General features: G+C 34.1%; 1 protein-coding gene across 1 annotated transcript in view; it reads right to left on the bottom strand.

The window, feature by feature from the left end:
* Ddx1 (ATP-dependent RNA helicase Ddx1) overlaps positions 1-18,845 on the bottom strand; it is a 336,696-nt gene that overhangs the window by 189,518 nt on the left and 128,333 nt on the right. Inside the window, exons 12-13 of the mRNA XM_090401751.1 lie at positions 10,388-10,448; positions 1,653-1,711 (exon numbers count right to left, since the gene is read on the bottom strand). Of these exons, the coding sequence (XP_090257877.1) occupies positions 1,653-1,711; positions 10,388-10,448 (120 nt within the window). The remainder of the gene's footprint in view (positions 1-1,652; positions 1,712-10,387; positions 10,449-18,845) is intronic.

Below are 18,845 nucleotides of genomic sequence, written 5' to 3' on the forward strand. Positions count from 1 at the left end.
AACTTTTTATGGACAGACTGTTTAACAAGCAGTTCATTAGTTTACAGCACCACAATGAAATGGAAATGCTTTTTCTATCCACTTTGATTTCTGAAAAAAATTTAAGTGGTATTCTACTTAATGAAATGAAATTCACATACTACTTATAAAAATAAACAGCATCACCTAATCAAATGAAGAAAAGTATGTTACGTGCAGACTCTCCATTGTTGTGTCAACTCTGTATGTGATTGCTAGCATAGGATTTAATTTACACATGTTAATTAATGACTTCCAGATGTCATGAAGGATCATTCCTTGATTTCTATTTAGTATGCTTTTTGAGCAAATGACCTCTGAGGACTCCTTGAACAACCTGTCCAAGTAGTTCTCTTCTAAGCATGGCATGGACATATCAACATCAAAACAGCATTCAAACCAGTGAACACCTTACAAAGATTTCTAGGCTCCTCTAAAGACAAAGTTTCATTTTATAAACATTCGGGTGTGTATAAGATTCCGTGCTCTCGTGGGAAGATATGGATAGTTCAGGCTGAGAAAAGTTTTGAAATCCACAGCAAAGACCATATGGACAAGTATGAAAAGAAATGGGAAGAAAAAAACGGACTTGTACCACACACTCTCAAACATTGCATTGTAAATTGGCAGGCATCATCCATGCCATACTTAAAAGAGAATTACCTGGACAAGTTGTTCAAGGAATCCTCCAAGGTCATTTGCTCAAAAGGCACACTAAATAGAAATCAAGGAATGATCCTTCATGACATCTGGAAGTCATTAATTAATATGTGTAAAACTAAAGACCTATCTTATGCCAGCAATCACATACAGATTTTACACAATAATGGAGAGACTACACATAACATACTAATGATACTTGTGATTAGACTACCATTCCAGTCTTCGGAAAAAGTTTAATTTTGCCATTTTTATGTTAAGTAACCTCAGATGATACCGTTAGTCATATAGGCAGTGAAACATGTAGAGGAAATACATCTAGTATAAATAAGCAATTACATATGACTTAAAAACCTGGTTATTATCAATCAAGTGTTTAGTCTTGTAAAATTAGTTATGATTTGAAATGCAAGTGCAACTGAAATCTGACTTAATATGTTGATTGTGTGCTAATGTATAAAGCTTAGCAAGATATCTAGCAGGTGCAGTGCTGCTAAATGCATTGGTGGATGCAGCTATGGAATGACAAGATAACAGTTCACAGCTATCACCAAACAGAATATATAAACACAGAATCTGCTGATTTGACACACTATTGCAGAAAAAACATTAACACTATGAAACTTTATTTATATATAATATAGTTTCATTTATACTAAATATTTAATATATAATACTTAATAAGAAATTGTATTCTTCTTTTCATCCTTATTTTATTTATATAAGAAAACAAGAGTGTGCACATGAAATATACTCATAATTACTTATTATCCAGAAAGCAGTGACTTTACATAGAGCTGCTCTCTTTTGTATCAAATAATGCAGTACTTTATGCCTGATTAAATGAAAATAAGAATGACATTTCCTGTCAAGAATAATATATTTTCCAACCCAGCATAAAAAACTTGCTAGAAATATTTAATAAAAAAAACAATTTACAAAAGCAGAAATAATGGATTTTAGATAACATTTACCTCAATAATAATTGCTTGTGGAGCATTCGGGACATTTTTAGGAGTATCCACAGATGATCCTGTATATATATATATATAGTAAAAAAAAAAGACATTTCATATCCTAAAAGTCAGTTTCGATTTTATGAAATAAATATACATTTCTTTACCAAGCACTACATCTATTTCAAAAATACATGCTCAAATGCAAATCATTTGAGTAATTTGTTTCTTTTGTATGAGTCATTAAAAAAATGATTTACATAGACTTAAAAAAAAAGGGGGGGAGGAATACATTCCATACTTGATTCATACTCTGTTTCAGACCATCCTACCTAGACTACCAGAGATTTTCCTCTCTGTAAGGTCTTACTGCTAAAGTAAGTCCTGTGTCACATGGATACTACTGGCCTACTAACAACAGATATAACCTGTAATTTTCAAACTATGGATTTCAAAGATAGCAATTGTGATACTGTATTAGATAATCCAGTGTTTCTATTTCTCAACAAAAATTACTAATAAAGGAAAATAATGTTTTCTCACAGATATGCTAGATGAAATGTTACTTCATTATAAAAGTAACAAGGCCACACAATTTTTGGAAACTAATCTGGGTATGATGTGAAGTCTGTCATACCAAAAGAATTGAAATTAGGTGCCTTATACAAAGACAAATGCATCAACGAAACAAAAAAGTGGAATTAGCAAATGAATTACAGATATAATAGTTTGACAGGCACATTAGTACTGTGAAAGAAGAAACAGCTACAACAGACCAAAACAAATAGATCTAACAGGCAGAAATAAGATTTATTCAAATAACCCCAATAATCAATATTGTCTCTGTGCCCTTCCTTCTCTCAGGAGTAGTAACAGTAATCAATACCAAAACTGAAGAGAAGGTTATTCTTGAATATGAGGACTTTAAAAATAATTTTTTTCTCTTCAAGAAAAAAAAATTCTATAGAGATTTACAGAAATATATAATGATTCTAACATATGTTTATATACATATATAGTAATACACTCAGATAATTTTTCTATGGAATTATCTACTTGGCCCACTAGGCCAGTGAATGCTAAATGATGTTAATATGAATGTAAGCCATTTGAGTCTATTGTTCTCATAAAAGGTTCTACTAAAGATAATAAGGAATTCGGAACCATTACAGAAGACAACATAATGAAAAGGCTGATTCTTTTTAGAGATCTTTGACATTTGAAGTTATGGCCAAAGCAAGTAAACAAATTAATCTGAACAAGCTGAATTTTTGTCAAATTTCTGGTTTTGGTTATTTCAGTTTACCAATTTTGATTTCTCCAAGAAAGTGTTCAAAAACATACACTCATTCTCAGCACACATTCATGACTCAAAGACAAATTGCCAATGAGTATGGTGTTGGTTTGGGTACTGTTAATGTGATTTTATCTCCTGCCAGAAAAGCATGTTGGCAAAAAAAGAAAACTATACTTACTCAAGATCACTAGTTAGGAAAAGCAAAATGAATCCAAAATTGTCTACTGTAGATATAAATAGACTTGGTAGCTAGTGAGATAATGTTTCTGACATGACAGTCCATAGAAGATTGTTGGAAGCAGGGATGACTGTTGACAAAGACTATGCAGAAAAAGTGGCTCCAGTGGGCCAAAGTGTACAAAGATTGGACTGTTGAGAAGTGGAAGAAGGTCATATTCTCAAATGAGGGCCATTTGTTTGTCCAAGGAGAGCAAGTACCCTATGTTTGCAAACCAGCAGCTGAGAAGACTTCTCCTGCCTACCTTCAAACAAACTTCTCAACATCCAGTTAAAAAGATGTTCTGGGATTGTTTTACACAAAATGGTCCAGGATCACTTGTGCCTGCTGGTGATATAATGAAAAGTAATCAATACATAAAAATATTGGAGAAAAGATTGGTTCCACAGATCCAGAAAGAAGAGCTCATTCTTCCAACAGGATCTCGCTCCACGCCACACTTCAAAAAAAGTGAAAGAGTTCCTCAAAATTTACAACATACAATTGCTTCAAAGGCCAGGTAACTCTCCTGGCATTAATCCAATAGAAAATTTGTAAGCCATAGTGAAAAAGAGACTTAGAAAATTAAATTGTGATACAAAGGATAACTTATATAACTCGTTGGTAGATTCCATGGCTAAGAAAATTAGTCAACTTATTAGGAACAGAGAAGCACATAATTTGTTAGGTAAAGTTGAAGTTTAATTAATGAGTGTGTATTTTCTTGATCACAGAACTAATGCAAATAACTATTTGGGAACATTGATCAAGTAAACAGATAAGTATTTTAATACTGACTAGTTTCACCAAACTTAAGCTGTTGGCATCGTCAGGGTACAAGCACTAAGGCTAAAACATATCACAAAATAGATCTTAACTGTAAATTCTAAAAATTATAGTTACAAACTAAAATAGCATTGAAGTGAATAATACATGTATCGCATGTACATGATTTACTAGTTGTTGCTAAGGGACGTTCTATAGTTAGCATTAAAGTTCATTTCTTCTGGGTTCAGAGATTAAGTTTAATTTTTTTTTTTACTTACTTTCTTGCAAAATTAAAATTTTGAGAGAAAGAGGGAGTCGTTGAAAAGAAAGTATCAAATGTTCTGAGCAAGTGATTCAGCATATTGCTCAGAGAACAGAAAAAAGTAAGGAAGACTTTGATAAGAATACAGAAAATAAATAAAAATAAATAACAAAACATTCTGAAAGCTATTGAAGAATAGAAATGGAAGAAAAAAAATACAGTACAAGGAATAAGATAAAATAGTGATAAAAAGTGAGGATAAAGATATCCTGGATGCTTTGAAAGGGTTTAAAATGAAACACTCTTACAGAATACTGAGACAAATGTAAGAAAGCTAAACAGTGTGTAAAACTAGCTAAACAAAAGTCATGGGATGACTTTGGCAAGAATATAGAAAATAAATATCAAGAAGGTAGCAAAATATTCTGGAGGTTGTTGAAGAAGCTTAGGAATGGAGGAAAGAGTGCTGTAAAAGGAGTTACAGACGATAAAGGTGACATGAAAACAGGAGAAAAAGATATCCTTGAAGTATGGAGTAATTACTTTGAAAAACTGCTAAATGAAACAAGCAGTGATGACAGTACAGTGATAAAAAACACTGACCATGCAGTCAGGAATACATATCCATACTTGAAGTAGAAAAAGCCATCAAAGGCTTGAAATGTGGAAAGGCAGCAGGAGTAGATGATATTCGACCAGAAATGCTGAAGTATGGTGGTATAAAAGTCTTACAGTGGCTGCACTGCATAGTTCAGAAAGCCTGGACTGAGGGACGAATTCCTGATTATTGGAGTAGAGCTCTCATAGTACCCATATATAAAAAGGGAAATAAAACTGAATGTGAGAATTACAGAGGTATTTCCCTACTGAGCGTTCCTGGCAAGATCTATGCAAGTATACTTGAGAAACGGTTGAGAAGAATTGTGGAAGAAAAGCTCGGTGAAGAACAAGCTGGATTCAGGCCTAATAGAGGCTGTCAGGATCAGATCTTCACTTTACGACAAATAGTTGAGAAAGCATGGGAATATAACAAAGATCTGTATTTAAGTTTTGTCGATTTGAAAAAGGCATAAGACAAGGTGCCAAGAGAGAAGCTATTCAATACGCTGCAGTTATATGGTGTCAATGGGGCATTATATCAAGCAATACTTAGTCTTTATTTGAGTTGTAAGTCAGCAGTTAGAATTGAAGGAAGTACAGGAAGATGGTTTAATGTTAAATCTGGTGTGAGACAAGGATGTACATTATCCCCTCTGTTATTCATTATCTATATGGATCACATTATGAAGGAAAGTGGTATTAAACCTGATATCAAAATTGGAGATGTCAATGTCAGCTCTTTGCTTTATGCGGATGATGTTATACTTCTAAATAAATCCGCTACAAGTCTGTAAGATTCTCTGACTAAATTGAATAGCTGTTGTAATAGATATGGTATGAAGGTCAGCAATAAAAAGACAAAGACAATGAAAATAGGCAGAATCATTGAAAATGTCAACTGTGTTGTGAATGGAGAACCTGTGGAGCAAGTAAAACATTTCAGTTACTTAGGCACGATTTTTACTGAAGATGGTAAATTAAATATAGAAATAGACAACAGAATCAGCAAAGCTGGTATGGTGGGAAGTCAATTGAATAAATTCATATGGAATAAAAGAGAAATTAGTCGGAACACTAAATTAGCTGTATACAAGTCAGTGTTCAAACCAGTTTTAACTTATAGATCTGAGAGCTGGGTCAGAAGTAAAACACTTGACTAAAGACTAGAGACCGCAGATATGAGAGTCCTGAGAAAGATTAGAGGCATGAACAGATGGCATCAATGGCAATATCATATTAAAAATGAGGATATTAGGAAAGAACTTGACATTGTCAGCATCCAGGAATGCGTTAGCAGAGCTAATCTCAGGTGGTATGGTCACTTAAATAGAATGGGTTAGGAAAGATTAGCAAAACAAGTAGTGTTCTCTGCCTGGTTGGCAGGAAAACGACCCAGAGGAAGACCAAGATATAGGTGGATTGATACGGTACAAAGTGCCTTAGACGATAGAAATATAAGATCTGATAATGTTGGAGTCTTGACAAGTAACAGACTGATTTGGAGGAAAATTGTAGATAGGAAGTTAGTAATGATGTAAATTTTTCATGTTGTTCTGTCATATCCTGTACACCCCTTGAGGGTACATGGCAAGAATTTGATGATGATGATGAAATGAAACAAGAAGTGATTGGAAACATTCAACAGGAATGCAATTAGGAATGCATATTGGGGGTAGAAAAAAGACATTGGAAACCTGAAAAGTGAATAGGCAGCTGAAGTAGTCAACCAGAGAGAGAGAGATGCTCAAAAACAATGCATAAAAGTTTTAACATTGAGGGACTGCATAATTCAGAAGGCAAGGTCAGAGGTTTGAATTCCAAATGAGTGGAGCAGGATTCTCATAGCACCCATTTATAAAAATGGAAATAAAACTGAATGTGAAATAATTACAGATAAATTTCCTTACTGTTCAGGTAAGATTTATGCATGCATACTTAAGATGAAAAAAATGTGGACGAGAAAAATATAAGAGAAGAACAAGCTGGATTCATGCCAAACAGAATTTTAAATTTTGTACATCTGAAAAAAGGCAGTAAGATAAAAGCTGTTCAAAACACTACATCTATATAGTTTAATGGGACATTAAATGGATTAATAAAGCTATTATTATTATTATTTGTGACACCTCCAAGGAATCCGAAGACTCATCGCGGAAGGACACCTACAACCATCTCAACCTCTACTACGAATCATCTCCATCAACACCAGCTACCGCCCACCTCCACCACAACCACAGCTAGTATTTTTTGTCTGTAAATTTATACTTGAAAATGAACAGGAAAATGGTTTGATGCAAAATCATGAGCAAGACAAAGGTACAGACTATTTTCATTGTTGTTCATTATATGAATAACAGTGGAGAATCTATAGATTGCATAATGAAGAAGTGGAATTAAATATGATATCAAAAACTGGACATTAATCTGAGCTCTATTTTATAAAAGATGTTATACTCCTAAATAAATCCAGTGCAAGTTTGTAGGATTATTTAACTAAACTGAATAAGTTCTATATAACAATTTGATATGAAAATCAGCAATAAAAAACAGGCTATGAAAATGGTAGGAATAGGGAAAGCATCAGCTGAATTGTGAATGGAAAGCCTAATCTAAAGAACAAGTATAGCAAGTACCAAACTATAGGCTTACCTCTCATGGGTGGAATTCACATAAAGAAACAGGCAACAAAAATTCATGGAAAGCATATGTACTTAATTTGAAATCTCCATCTCAGAGAACTCGGGAGTATCAATAAAGACAATCAGAAATAGTTTTATGGAGCATCATGTGGAGAAACTGTTTCAAAGCACAGAAATTAGAAATGAAAGAGATTTGAAAAGTTAGTCTGCCATTTTTGGAGCTGACACTAAATCATTTCTCTCCCTCTAGAAAACAGTTCCAGTAAACTTCAGGTCCCAGTAAACAAGAAAACAATGTATGGAAATGACTGTCATCTACTATCTAGGTGAATAAAATCAGTATTTCCTGCAACTAGGGAAGTTATGCATTTATGGTAGCAATATTCATTAGGACTGTGAGCCATATTTGTGGAAAGAGCTACACTGCAGGAAGGAAAAGAAGTGGGCTTGGTTGAGAGAGAGAGAGCCTATATTATACATCACCAGAACAATAATGGTCCAAATCTATACTGTATCAACATACCCAAAGTTCGACTGCAGTATGAATTTCAGGATGAAAATTTCAAGATATTAATTCAACAGCATAGATCTGGCAGCCACAGTTATGTTCAGAGAGGAGAATCTGAGCTTTGTTCCAACTACCTATTATTTAATGTACACATCAAATACAAGCTTCCTTTTAGGTCTATCTAAAGTCATGCATCTGTGCCAAAGACTATGCTGCAGTTCCAGTGACATGTCAAAGCTTTAACTGGTTTCCTTGATACTACAGTTTTCACATTTTCTTGACTGCTGTACTGAATGTTAATGTGACAAACTAATAACTACATAATATGCATCATGAAATGCCTTATAGCAAAAAAAAAAATACAAATGCCATTATGAAAAGTAATCCAGCACTGCACTATCAAATATAGCGTACTAACTTCAAATTCTAGAAATACCTGCTAACAGAAAAAGGGAATGTGCATGCTGGTCTATTGTGACTGATACATCAGTAGTCTCAATTTACCCATGTTGTTCCAGACAAATAAGCATAAAAAATAACAAATAAATAAGTTATAAAAAATAAATAAAATTAATACAAAAATATTAAGTGCTAAGATGTAATTTTTAGGCGACATGGTGAACTAGCAGCTGTTAAGTTCTGAATGAAACTGTATTAATTTATATTTTCTTCAGAACTTAACATGCATCTTACATTTTGGCATATACTGATATATCAGGCGGATAAAATTGCTTGTAAATTACCAGAAACGTTAATAATTTAAGAATCCTTTTATTTGTCCATAGTGTTGTAATGTATTTACTGTGAATAGTCCATTGTTTAAACTTTGTTAAATTTGTATAAATACTTGTATATTACTGAGAGAAGGCTAATCGGATTAAGTACTGATAGCCAGGAGCAAAACACGTATGCCAAAGTACACGTGCACTGTGGAAGGAGAGCATGCGATTACATCCCCCCCACCACCACCGAAGAGTATGCTAGGGGAGATTGTGGCGCTAGGTGCTGGGAGATGTAAGGTGACGTGAGCAAAGAGGGAGAAATTTAATGACGTAGTAAGGAGTGTTGGGCGCAGAATTTAAAAAGCAAAGCAGTGCTTTTTGGCTGTTTTTTTTTAGTCATTCTCTTTGCTTGTTGATGTTCCTCCCTGTTCCTTGGAGGGATCATAAAAACAGAGATCATGGGAGAATGCCGGTTAAGGATTTGCCCAGCGAAGCTGAGTTCCTGTTTACCACAGAGACAGCTAAGCCTTGCTGAGCCTGATGACCAGTGAACGGCGAGCAAGTGTCTTCATCGCCAGAGATATATCCAGTCCGGACCATTCAGTGGGGTAATGCAGACCAAGCAGAATGAAAAGTGGACCTGGAGGTGATGTTATATCGTGATATGTACAATGTTCTAATGGTTCCCCAGCAATTGGTAAAGTAGAAACTTTAATCTGTTTAGTGAATGTATAAAGCAACGAAGACTGTAATTTTTCGTTGGACACACTAAATTTAGAAGGTTGTGATTTTATGCAAGGCCTTTAGAGATATAGTTTAAGAGGGCAGTGTAACTCTGAGACATGAATGAAGAAATTAGGGTTAAATTAATGTCTATGAATGAATAACTTTTAGTATTGTGGAGTTTTAGCTTATGATTTACCTTTGATAGAATGTTTTAACTGTACTGATATTTATATATGCTAAGAGAGAGTAAGAAGGGTTAGATAATTATGTTTTTCATTGAAAATTAATATTGAAGCTAACATGTGCCAAAGTTTATTCATGATGTGTAATCTGACTAGAGCGTAATTAAATGTTTTCTTTAAATTCAATAGTTCACTTGCACGATTTCATTTTCTATTGCACCACTCATAAATAATCGAACCACGGCGGGAGGTAATTTATAAGGGAGGCTATGACTGCAAACTAAGTTAGAGATAAATGAGTTTTGAACTACTTCATATAGTTTAAGAAAATTAGGGATAGTGTGCCATGCTAAGTTCTGGTTCTTTGATTTTTCATTGTTCAAAAATCTAAGATTCAGGATGGCGCAGTGTAATATAAATTTTCCCTGAATCAGAAGAGAGAATCAGCACTGAAACAAAAGAATTGCCATTGTCTATTGGGAATCTCTTTGTCTTTTACCCATGTGCAATATCCTTAAAGTTGTTAACAGCCCAAAGTAAGTGTTAAGACTGCACACATTAAAGAGTTAACGAGATATAATTATGGTTATAACAAAGTGTTCAATTAAGGAATTAATAATGATATAGACACGAAGTAAACATTATAAGAGAAAGTAAGAATGATACATAAAGAGGTGAAGACGTAACACAGCTAAGATCTGAAAGTCTTTGTTAAGTGATATTCTTCCTTTCATCATAATAAAAACAAAATTTTTTAAATGGGAGCTTTGGATAAAACTTTTAAAAATTGCACAATTAAAATTAAAGAAATCCGAAAGACTAAGGCTCATACCTGATACTGTGTTAGTTGCCAAACAATTTTTGGGTGCCTCACACAAGGGAAGATAACCACTCTAAGAATAAGAAAGATTATATTTACTTGTAGTTGCTTATATACAGGTATATCCAAAATCAGTGCAAATAATTATTAATCATAGAGAAGTAAATACATTGGAATCACTTTTTTTTAACATGTGGGTCCCACCCACAAAAGGTTTATTTATAAACCTATAATATATTCATATGGGTGGGATAAAGTTTCTTTTTTGTATTTTTTTTTACACAGTCTGTAAATCCTGCTTTGGTGACCAAACATGGAACTTCAAGCCACTTCAGACCTCCAAATAATAAGGATGGTGTCTTCATACCAGGTGATGAAATTCATCTCTAACTTAAAGATAATTACATACATACTGAAATATATGAAAATAATCCAAAAACAAACTAAATGACAATATGCTGTTGTTGTACTTATGATTTCTGAAAAAATTTATAGTGAATTATTCTAAGCAGAGTTAAAAAAAAAAAAAAAAGGATTTTTAATTTATTTTGGATGGGAAATCTCTTATTGGATAGCCTATCATCATCATCATCAAATTCCTGACATGTAAACTCAAGGGGTGTACAAGATATGATAGTACTACATGAAAAATTTACATCATTAATAACTTCCTATCTACAATTTTCCTCCAAATCAGTCTGTTACTTGTCAAGACTCCATTATCAGATCTTGTATTTCTATCGTCTAAAGCACTTTGTACAGTATCAATCCACCTATATCTTGGTCTTCCTCTAGGTCGTTTTGCTGCCAACCTGGCAGAGAACACTTGTTTTGCTAATCTTTCCTCACCCATTCTGTTTAAGTGACCATACCACCTGAGATTAGCTCTGCTAACACATTCCTGGATGCTGACAATGTCAAGTTCTTTTCTAATATCCTCGTTTTTAACATAATATTGCCATTGATGCCACCTGTTCACACCTCTAATCTTTCTCAGGACTCTCATATCTGCGGTCTCTAGTCTTTGGTCAAGTGTTTTATTTCTGACCCAGCTCTCAGATCCATAGGTTAAAACTGGTTTGAACACTGTCTTGTATACAGCTAATTTAGTGTTCTGACTAATTTCTCTCTTATTCCATATGAATTTATTCAATTGACTTCTTACCATACCAGCTTTGTTGATTCTGTTGTCTATTTCCATATTTAATTTACCATCTTCAGTAAAAATCGTGCCTAAGTAGCTGAAATGTTTTACTTGTTCCACAGGTTCCCAGTGCACAACACAGCTAACATTTTCAACAATTCTACCTATTTTCATTGTCTTTGTCTTTTTCATGCTGACCTTCATACCATATCTATTACAACAGTTATTCAATTTAGTCAGGGAATCTTGCAGACTTGTAGCAGATTTATTTAGAAGTATAACATCGTCCGCATAAAGAAAAGAGCTGACATTAACTCTCCAATTCTGATATCATGTTTAATACCACTTTCCTTCATAATGTGATCCATATAGATAATGAATAACAGAGGGGATAATGTACATCCTTGTCTCACACCAGATTTAACATTCAACCATCATCCTGTACTTCTTTCAATTCAAACTACTGACTTACAACTCAAAAAGTATTGCTTGATTATAAGAAACACACGTATTAACCACAGTGAAAATTATTTAATTGTAAATATTTCATCCTAAGTATCTTAGGACATCATCAGTACAGTAGTTTAAAACAATAATAGGAATAATATACAGTTAGGGCACATGATTACAATAGAATCTCATTAAACATGTTACAGAAGTTTAAAAAAAAAAAAAAAATTTATTTAACACAATTTTGTATGACAATTTCCTATACTTTAGGAATAGTAAGAATGTTGTTGCGGTTTAAGTTTAGTCTGTGTAGTAGGGCTTCAGAACTTTCTTTGTATAAATGTTCATGTTTATATAAAGATCTATGTAAAAGTTTAGACTTTTCCCAATGGATCCTATGGTTTTGGATTTTCAATTCCATGTTGAGAGAGGCCAGATTTCTGCGGTTTAAAAAGACGAATGTGGTCTTGATGTTCCACAATGAGTTTCTGAAGAGATCTACCTGTCTGTCCAAAGTAAGACAATTTGCGTGAGCATGGAATCTCATAAATGCCAGGTAACATCAAAGGTGAGAGTTTGTCCTTAGGAGAAGGTAACAAGTTGTAAATTTGGTTGATAGGTTTGTAAGTAGTAAGATCCAAACCATAGGATCCATTGGGAAAAGTCTAAACTTTTACATAGATCTTTATATAAACATGAACGGTTATACAAAGAAAGTTCTGAAGCCCTACTACACAGACCAAACTTAAACTGCAACGATGTTCTTACTATTCCTAAAGTATAGGAAATTGTCATACAAAATTGTGTTAAATAATTATTTTTTTTTTACTTCTGTAGCACGTTACGCACGTTTAATGAGATTCCATTGTAATCATGCTACCTAACTGTATGTTATTCCTATTCTTGTTTTAAACTACTGTACTGATGATGTCCTAAGATACTTAGGATGAAATATTTACATTTAAATAATTTTCACTCTGGTTAATACGTGTGTTTCTTTTAATTATGATCGCACCCACAGGTTTCGTTATTTAAAAAAGTATTGCTTGATATAATGCCCCATTGACACCATACAACTGTAGCGTATTGAATAGCTTCTCTCTTGGCAACTTGTCATATGCCTTTTCCAGATCGACAAAACTTAAATACAAATCTTTGTTATATTCCCATGCTTTCTCGACTATTTGTCATAAAGTGAAGATCTGATCCTGGTAGCCTCTATTTGGCCCGATTCCAGCTTGTTCTTCACCAAGCTTTTCTTCCACAATTCTTCTCAACCATTTCTCAAGTATACTTGCATAGATCTTGCCAGGAACACTCAGTAGGGAAATACCTCTGTAATTTTCATATTCAGTTTTATTTCCCTTTTTATATATGAGTACTATGAGAGCTCTACTCCAATCATCAGGAATTTGTCCCCTCTGTCCAGGCTCTCTGAACTATGCACTGCAGCCACTGCAAGCCTTTTATACCACCATACTTCAGTATTTCTGGTCGATTATCATCTATTCCTGATGCCTTTCCATATGTCAAGCCTTTGATAGCTTTTTCTACTTCAAGTATGGATATGCATTCCTGACTGTATGTCTTTTGAGTGTTTTTTACCACTGTTCTATCACTGCTTGTTCCATTTAGCAATTTTTCGAAGTAATTACTCCATACTTCAAGGATATCTTTTTCTCCCATTTTCATATCACATTTATCATCTCTAACTCCTTTTATAGCACTCTTTCCTCCATTTCTAAGCTTCTTCAACAACCTCCAGAATATCTTCCCACCTTCTTGATATTTATTTTCTATGTTCTTGCAAAAGTCCTCCCATGATTTTTAACTAGTTTTACACAGTGTTTAGCTTTCTTACATTTGTCTCTGTATTCTCTAAGAGCACAAGCTGGCTAATTTACCAGGATCACTTTTGATATGCTTTATTCTTTTCCTTCACTGCCTCTTTTACTTCCTGTGTCCACCATGGAGTTCTGATTTTTCTATCCTTGCAGACAACCTCATAGATCAACCTCATTCAACCAACATGCCTCTCTGGTTGAATCAATCAGGGTTTTCTTCAAGGTTTTCCACTGAATCTCCAAGGTTTTGTTCCTGTATTCAAACTCTTTCATTTTTTCTTCAGTAATCTTTTGTGTATTTTAGTCTACAGTTCACATCTGAGAGCTGCGCAACTTTTATTTGCTTTAAAACGTACATGTTTTCTTCTTTTCAGTATGAAATTCAATTTTATCCTGCTCAAGACTAAATAGCGATCACTTCCGATTTCAAATCCTCTGTATACTCTGGTGTCCTACACCAGGGAGAAAACATCACTATCAACAATAACATAGTCAATGAGACTTTTCTTATTACTTGCCTCTTCTCTCCATGTGAATTTGCGCACATTTTATGTTGGAACATGGTGTTAGAAATAACCAGTCCATGTCCTGAGCAGAAAGCCAACAGGTATTTGCCATTATTATTAACTTTGCTCTTTTCTCCAAATTTTCCCAAAATATTTTTGTATGTCTCACAATCATTTCCTACTCTGCTATTTAGATCCCCAACAAGGACCAATTTTTCCTTTTTCATTGTGTCAGATGCTTTTTCTAAAGCCTGAAAAAATTCCTCCACTTCTACCTTAGTAGAACCTTCTGTGGGACCATAGACACAAATAAGTCTCATTGTCCAGTTCCCCATTGTGATATTTGCCCACATCATTCTACTTGAGATTGATTGCCATTTCCTGAATATAACATTTTGTATTTATTGTTCAGGAAGATCTCACGAGTTTTTGTATTTTTTGTTTCAGTTACCCCTATTATGTCGATCTGGTACTTATCTAATTCCTCAGCTAGCTCCATTTCTTTGTATCCAGGCTTATGTTGATAGTACCGATCTTTAACTCTGGTGATGTTGAGTTGGGATGTGCTTTCAGATTTGTTCCAGTAGCTGACGTTTCGCTGTTCGCCCTGGTTCCCTGGCAAGAACAATGTCATGTTGTACCATCATTTTCTATATTGGTTTAAGCCAATAAGAATACAATTTGGTTGGCTAAATTCCAAAGTGGCAGCCAATCCTCGTTTGTTCAGTATTTAGGTAGACACCCAACAGAGTGCACCACGAGAAGGTGAGGATTGGACATTAGGTCCGAAGCACTGGTCGGTTCTCCTCTCAGTTATACAGCTTTGACCCAGAAAAAAATTATACTCTCTCTTATGACTATATATACTGATGAACCTGTAGCTCAGTCAATGACAATATCCTTGGATGGAAAGACGTCATTTCAAATTATGCTTAGAATGATGAGTTATCCAGTTTCATATAAAGGTGGCAGGGTTTCCCTTCCTGGAAACTCATTTTTCATCCTACAAAAGAAGAAACTTGCTAGAAAATACATTAGCAAACTATGAAATTTAATTACATTCAGTGCCTACAGCAAACTTGTAAGACCCAGAGGAATGATTGGTTTGTCAAAGAATATATAGTGGATTTCCTCCAAAATTATATTATTCTTATGGGGCTTTTCAGTAGTATGTCATAGTGACATATCACATCATATTGACTACCACAAATGACATAATTCCTATGGGGCTTTTAAGTAGTATGTCATAGTGATTAACTGTTGTAACAATATTTGCTATAGTGAGTCAACTGTATTACGTTTCTATGAAACTGAGTAGCTTAGACAAGACAGGCCAGTGAGCTTAACATGTTAAAGAGATGAAACAAAATATGAATACATACTACTCATATTCATATTTTCTGATGGTTAAAATGTTTAAATGATTACCTATATTGATTACCTCTTAACTGAATGACAGTCAGTTAAGAGGTAATCAGACTATCACTCCACAAACCATGCAATACAGAGATTCGAAGTTAAGATTCCTTAGAGGCCTAGTGTATGATTGTAGTAGAGTGGAAGAACAAACTGTAGTATATAGAACAAACTGAATAAAGAAAAAAATTCTATTCATTTATGTTACTTAAACATAAATTAGTTTGGTAAATGGAAGTGCCACTATAGTAAGTTTGCAAGGCATTGCTGCCGTAATTCAGCCATTGTCAATATGGATTACATAATGAAAGAATGAGACTTATGCAAATGATGTTATACATCTAAATAAATCCATTATGAGTCTTCACTACTAAATTGTATAAATATTAGAATAAATATGCCCTGAAAATCAATAATAAACCTATAAAAATGGACAGAAACATGGAAAACAACTGTATTCCCAATGAAGAATCTATAAAACAAGTAAGACACTTAGATGTTGCTTAGATACAATATTAATGAGGATGGTAAATTGAATATGGAAATAGACAACAGAATAAGCTGGCATCATGGGAGCCATCTGAATAAATTCATAAGGAATAAGAGAGAAATTGGCCAAAACACTAAACTAATCATAGAAAGTAAATGCACAAATAGTGTGTATTTATTTACTCTAGTAGTAGTTACACAAGACAGTGTTCCAATCAATTTTAACTTGACTGAAATCACAGTCAGAGATAAACAATTATATGTGTGACCTACCACAAATGGTCCAAGACCTATAAGCATATTAGTCATGTATGGACAATAGGAGTTCTGTGGAATAACAGGGAAGCAAATAGATGACATTAAGCAGAGTCATTAAATAAAAATGTAGCTATTAGAAAGAACTTGGCATCATTAGCATTCAAAAATTAATGGGAAATGAAAGGTAAGAAAAAGACTCACAGGGAGATGTGAGTCTTTTTACACTATTTAGTTTTATTACCATCCTCATTTACACTTTGTCTGTAATTATCAGACAAAGGTCTGATAATTACAGACTTGAAAAACAACAGATTAATTTGGAAAAAAATTGTTACTAGGAAGCAAATGCAACCTAACTATGTAGTATTATCATATGAGGACCACTGATGATACACATCAGAAAATGATGAGCTATATTTTCTAAAGTTTCCTAAAAATAAGAGACAAACATAGAATGAAGGTGCAGAGTTAGGATGATCCTATAAGTAAAGCAGCAACTGTTATCCCCCTTTCACAGGATCTTCAAAACACTGAATCCTTTCTTTCTACTTCTGGTATTTTATATTAATATATGGTGACTATGACAGAATCCTCCAAATAATTTAAAATTGGAATAAAGACGTGTAAACATAACTAAAGATTACACAATGCAAACTTTTTTTTAAGTAACTTTTATGAGCATTAAGGAGAATGATTTCTTTACAAAGGGGATTACCGTAGCCTATAAGATCTAATGAGATTCAGGCAGTGCTACAAAACTTCACAGATCTGTGCAAATGGTCCACAAGGAAACTAACTCATACAGAGAACTTCAATCTTTTCCACACAGAATCCTGTGTTTAGAGGAGATAGAATGTTCTGCAAATTCAGATTATTCCATCTCATGGAATTTAATGTAGCACTGATGTTCTTCATGAACCGCTGCAGATCTATTGGTTTGGCCAAAGTAGGAAAAACCACAGGTATAATGAATTTGGTAGATTAATGGGAAAAGTGTCCTTTGCAGAGAGAAAGAAATAAAGCAATCTTGTGGGCAGGAAAGAAAGCTACTTGAATTCAATAGATTCAAGTATTTTGAGATCTGTTTGGATAAACTAATGGTAATGACTTTTGTCATGACTCATTAGACAAGAAAGCACATTTCATACACCATATTTCTTGCATCAAAAAGGTGTCAATGAAACAAAGGAAGAAAATTCTATAAATGAGTTCTGATGGTGCCAGATTGTTGATAAAGGATGTTAGTATTAATAGAGACAGAGCATGAATATATTTGTTCAGTTTGGGTTTCCGTTCTAAAAGAACCTGTCATGACTCATTAGACAAGAAAGCACATTTCATACACCATATTTCTTGCATCAAAAAGGTGTCAATGGAACAAAGGAAGAAAATTCTATAAATGAGTTCTGATGGTGCCAGATTGTTGATAAAGGATGTTAGTATTAATAGAGACAGAGCATGAATATATTTTTCCGTTCTAAAAGAACCTGTCGCTCATGTGGCTGATGAAAAATGAGCAGATCTAGTAATGTTGGTTTGGTTGGTTTATAGTTTATTTGGCACAAAAACTACAAAGGTCATGCTATGGCATACTAAGGTTACAACTATACATATGCAGTTTAAGAAAATTGTAAACAATATGCCTGTACAAAAATTAGGTTCCACAAAGCAGCACCTACATAGAAACAGAATTGATGCTGAGGGCACAGCAACACACAAGGTTAAAGGTTATAGTAGTACAAAAATTATCAACAATACAAGTTAAATAAACAAAATGCATGTACAAACTAAGGAATGCAGTATCTACATATAGTTAAAATTATAACAGATGTTTTTACAGCCATACATAAATATGATGACTAAATACTTAAGGAACTGACAGCGTACACTAGAAATATAAATTAAATCAACTTTAACATATACTTTCCAATATTTCGGCAACGTCACATTGCCATCTTCATGGGAACTTACGATAAAGACATGTGCACGCAAGTACTACATAACAGCAAATGAGAAACGAAGCGAGGAAGCTACTGTTTTCCTAAAGTTCTGATGGTGCCCCCTGGCGGGCTATTTTTGGTATTCTTGGCCTTTGGGCTGAAGTTCTTCTGATATATGTTTCCCAAATTTGGGGCAGTCTTATGCATCCAAATATGTTGAGATTTGGCATGTCCCTAAAGGCTGAGGCTGACTCCATGAATAGTCTTTCATATTTGAACTTGCTGCAGTGTATTACTGTGGCTTTCTTCCACCTTATTCTGTGGTGAGTATCCAGAGCATGGTCTGCAAGCCCAGAGTGGCTGTACTGGTGAAATTGGATGTAGTCCTTGTGTTCTGAGATTCTGATATTTGTTGTCCTGCCT

The sequence above is a fragment of the Typopeltis vanoorti genome, chromosome 12 (genome assembly GCF_054136105.1).
Source record: "Typopeltis vanoorti isolate ZY-2024b chromosome 12, IOZ_Tvanoo_1.0, whole genome shotgun sequence".
Classification (NCBI taxonomy): domain Eukaryota; kingdom Metazoa; phylum Arthropoda; class Arachnida; order Uropygi; family Thelyphonidae; genus Typopeltis; species Typopeltis vanoorti.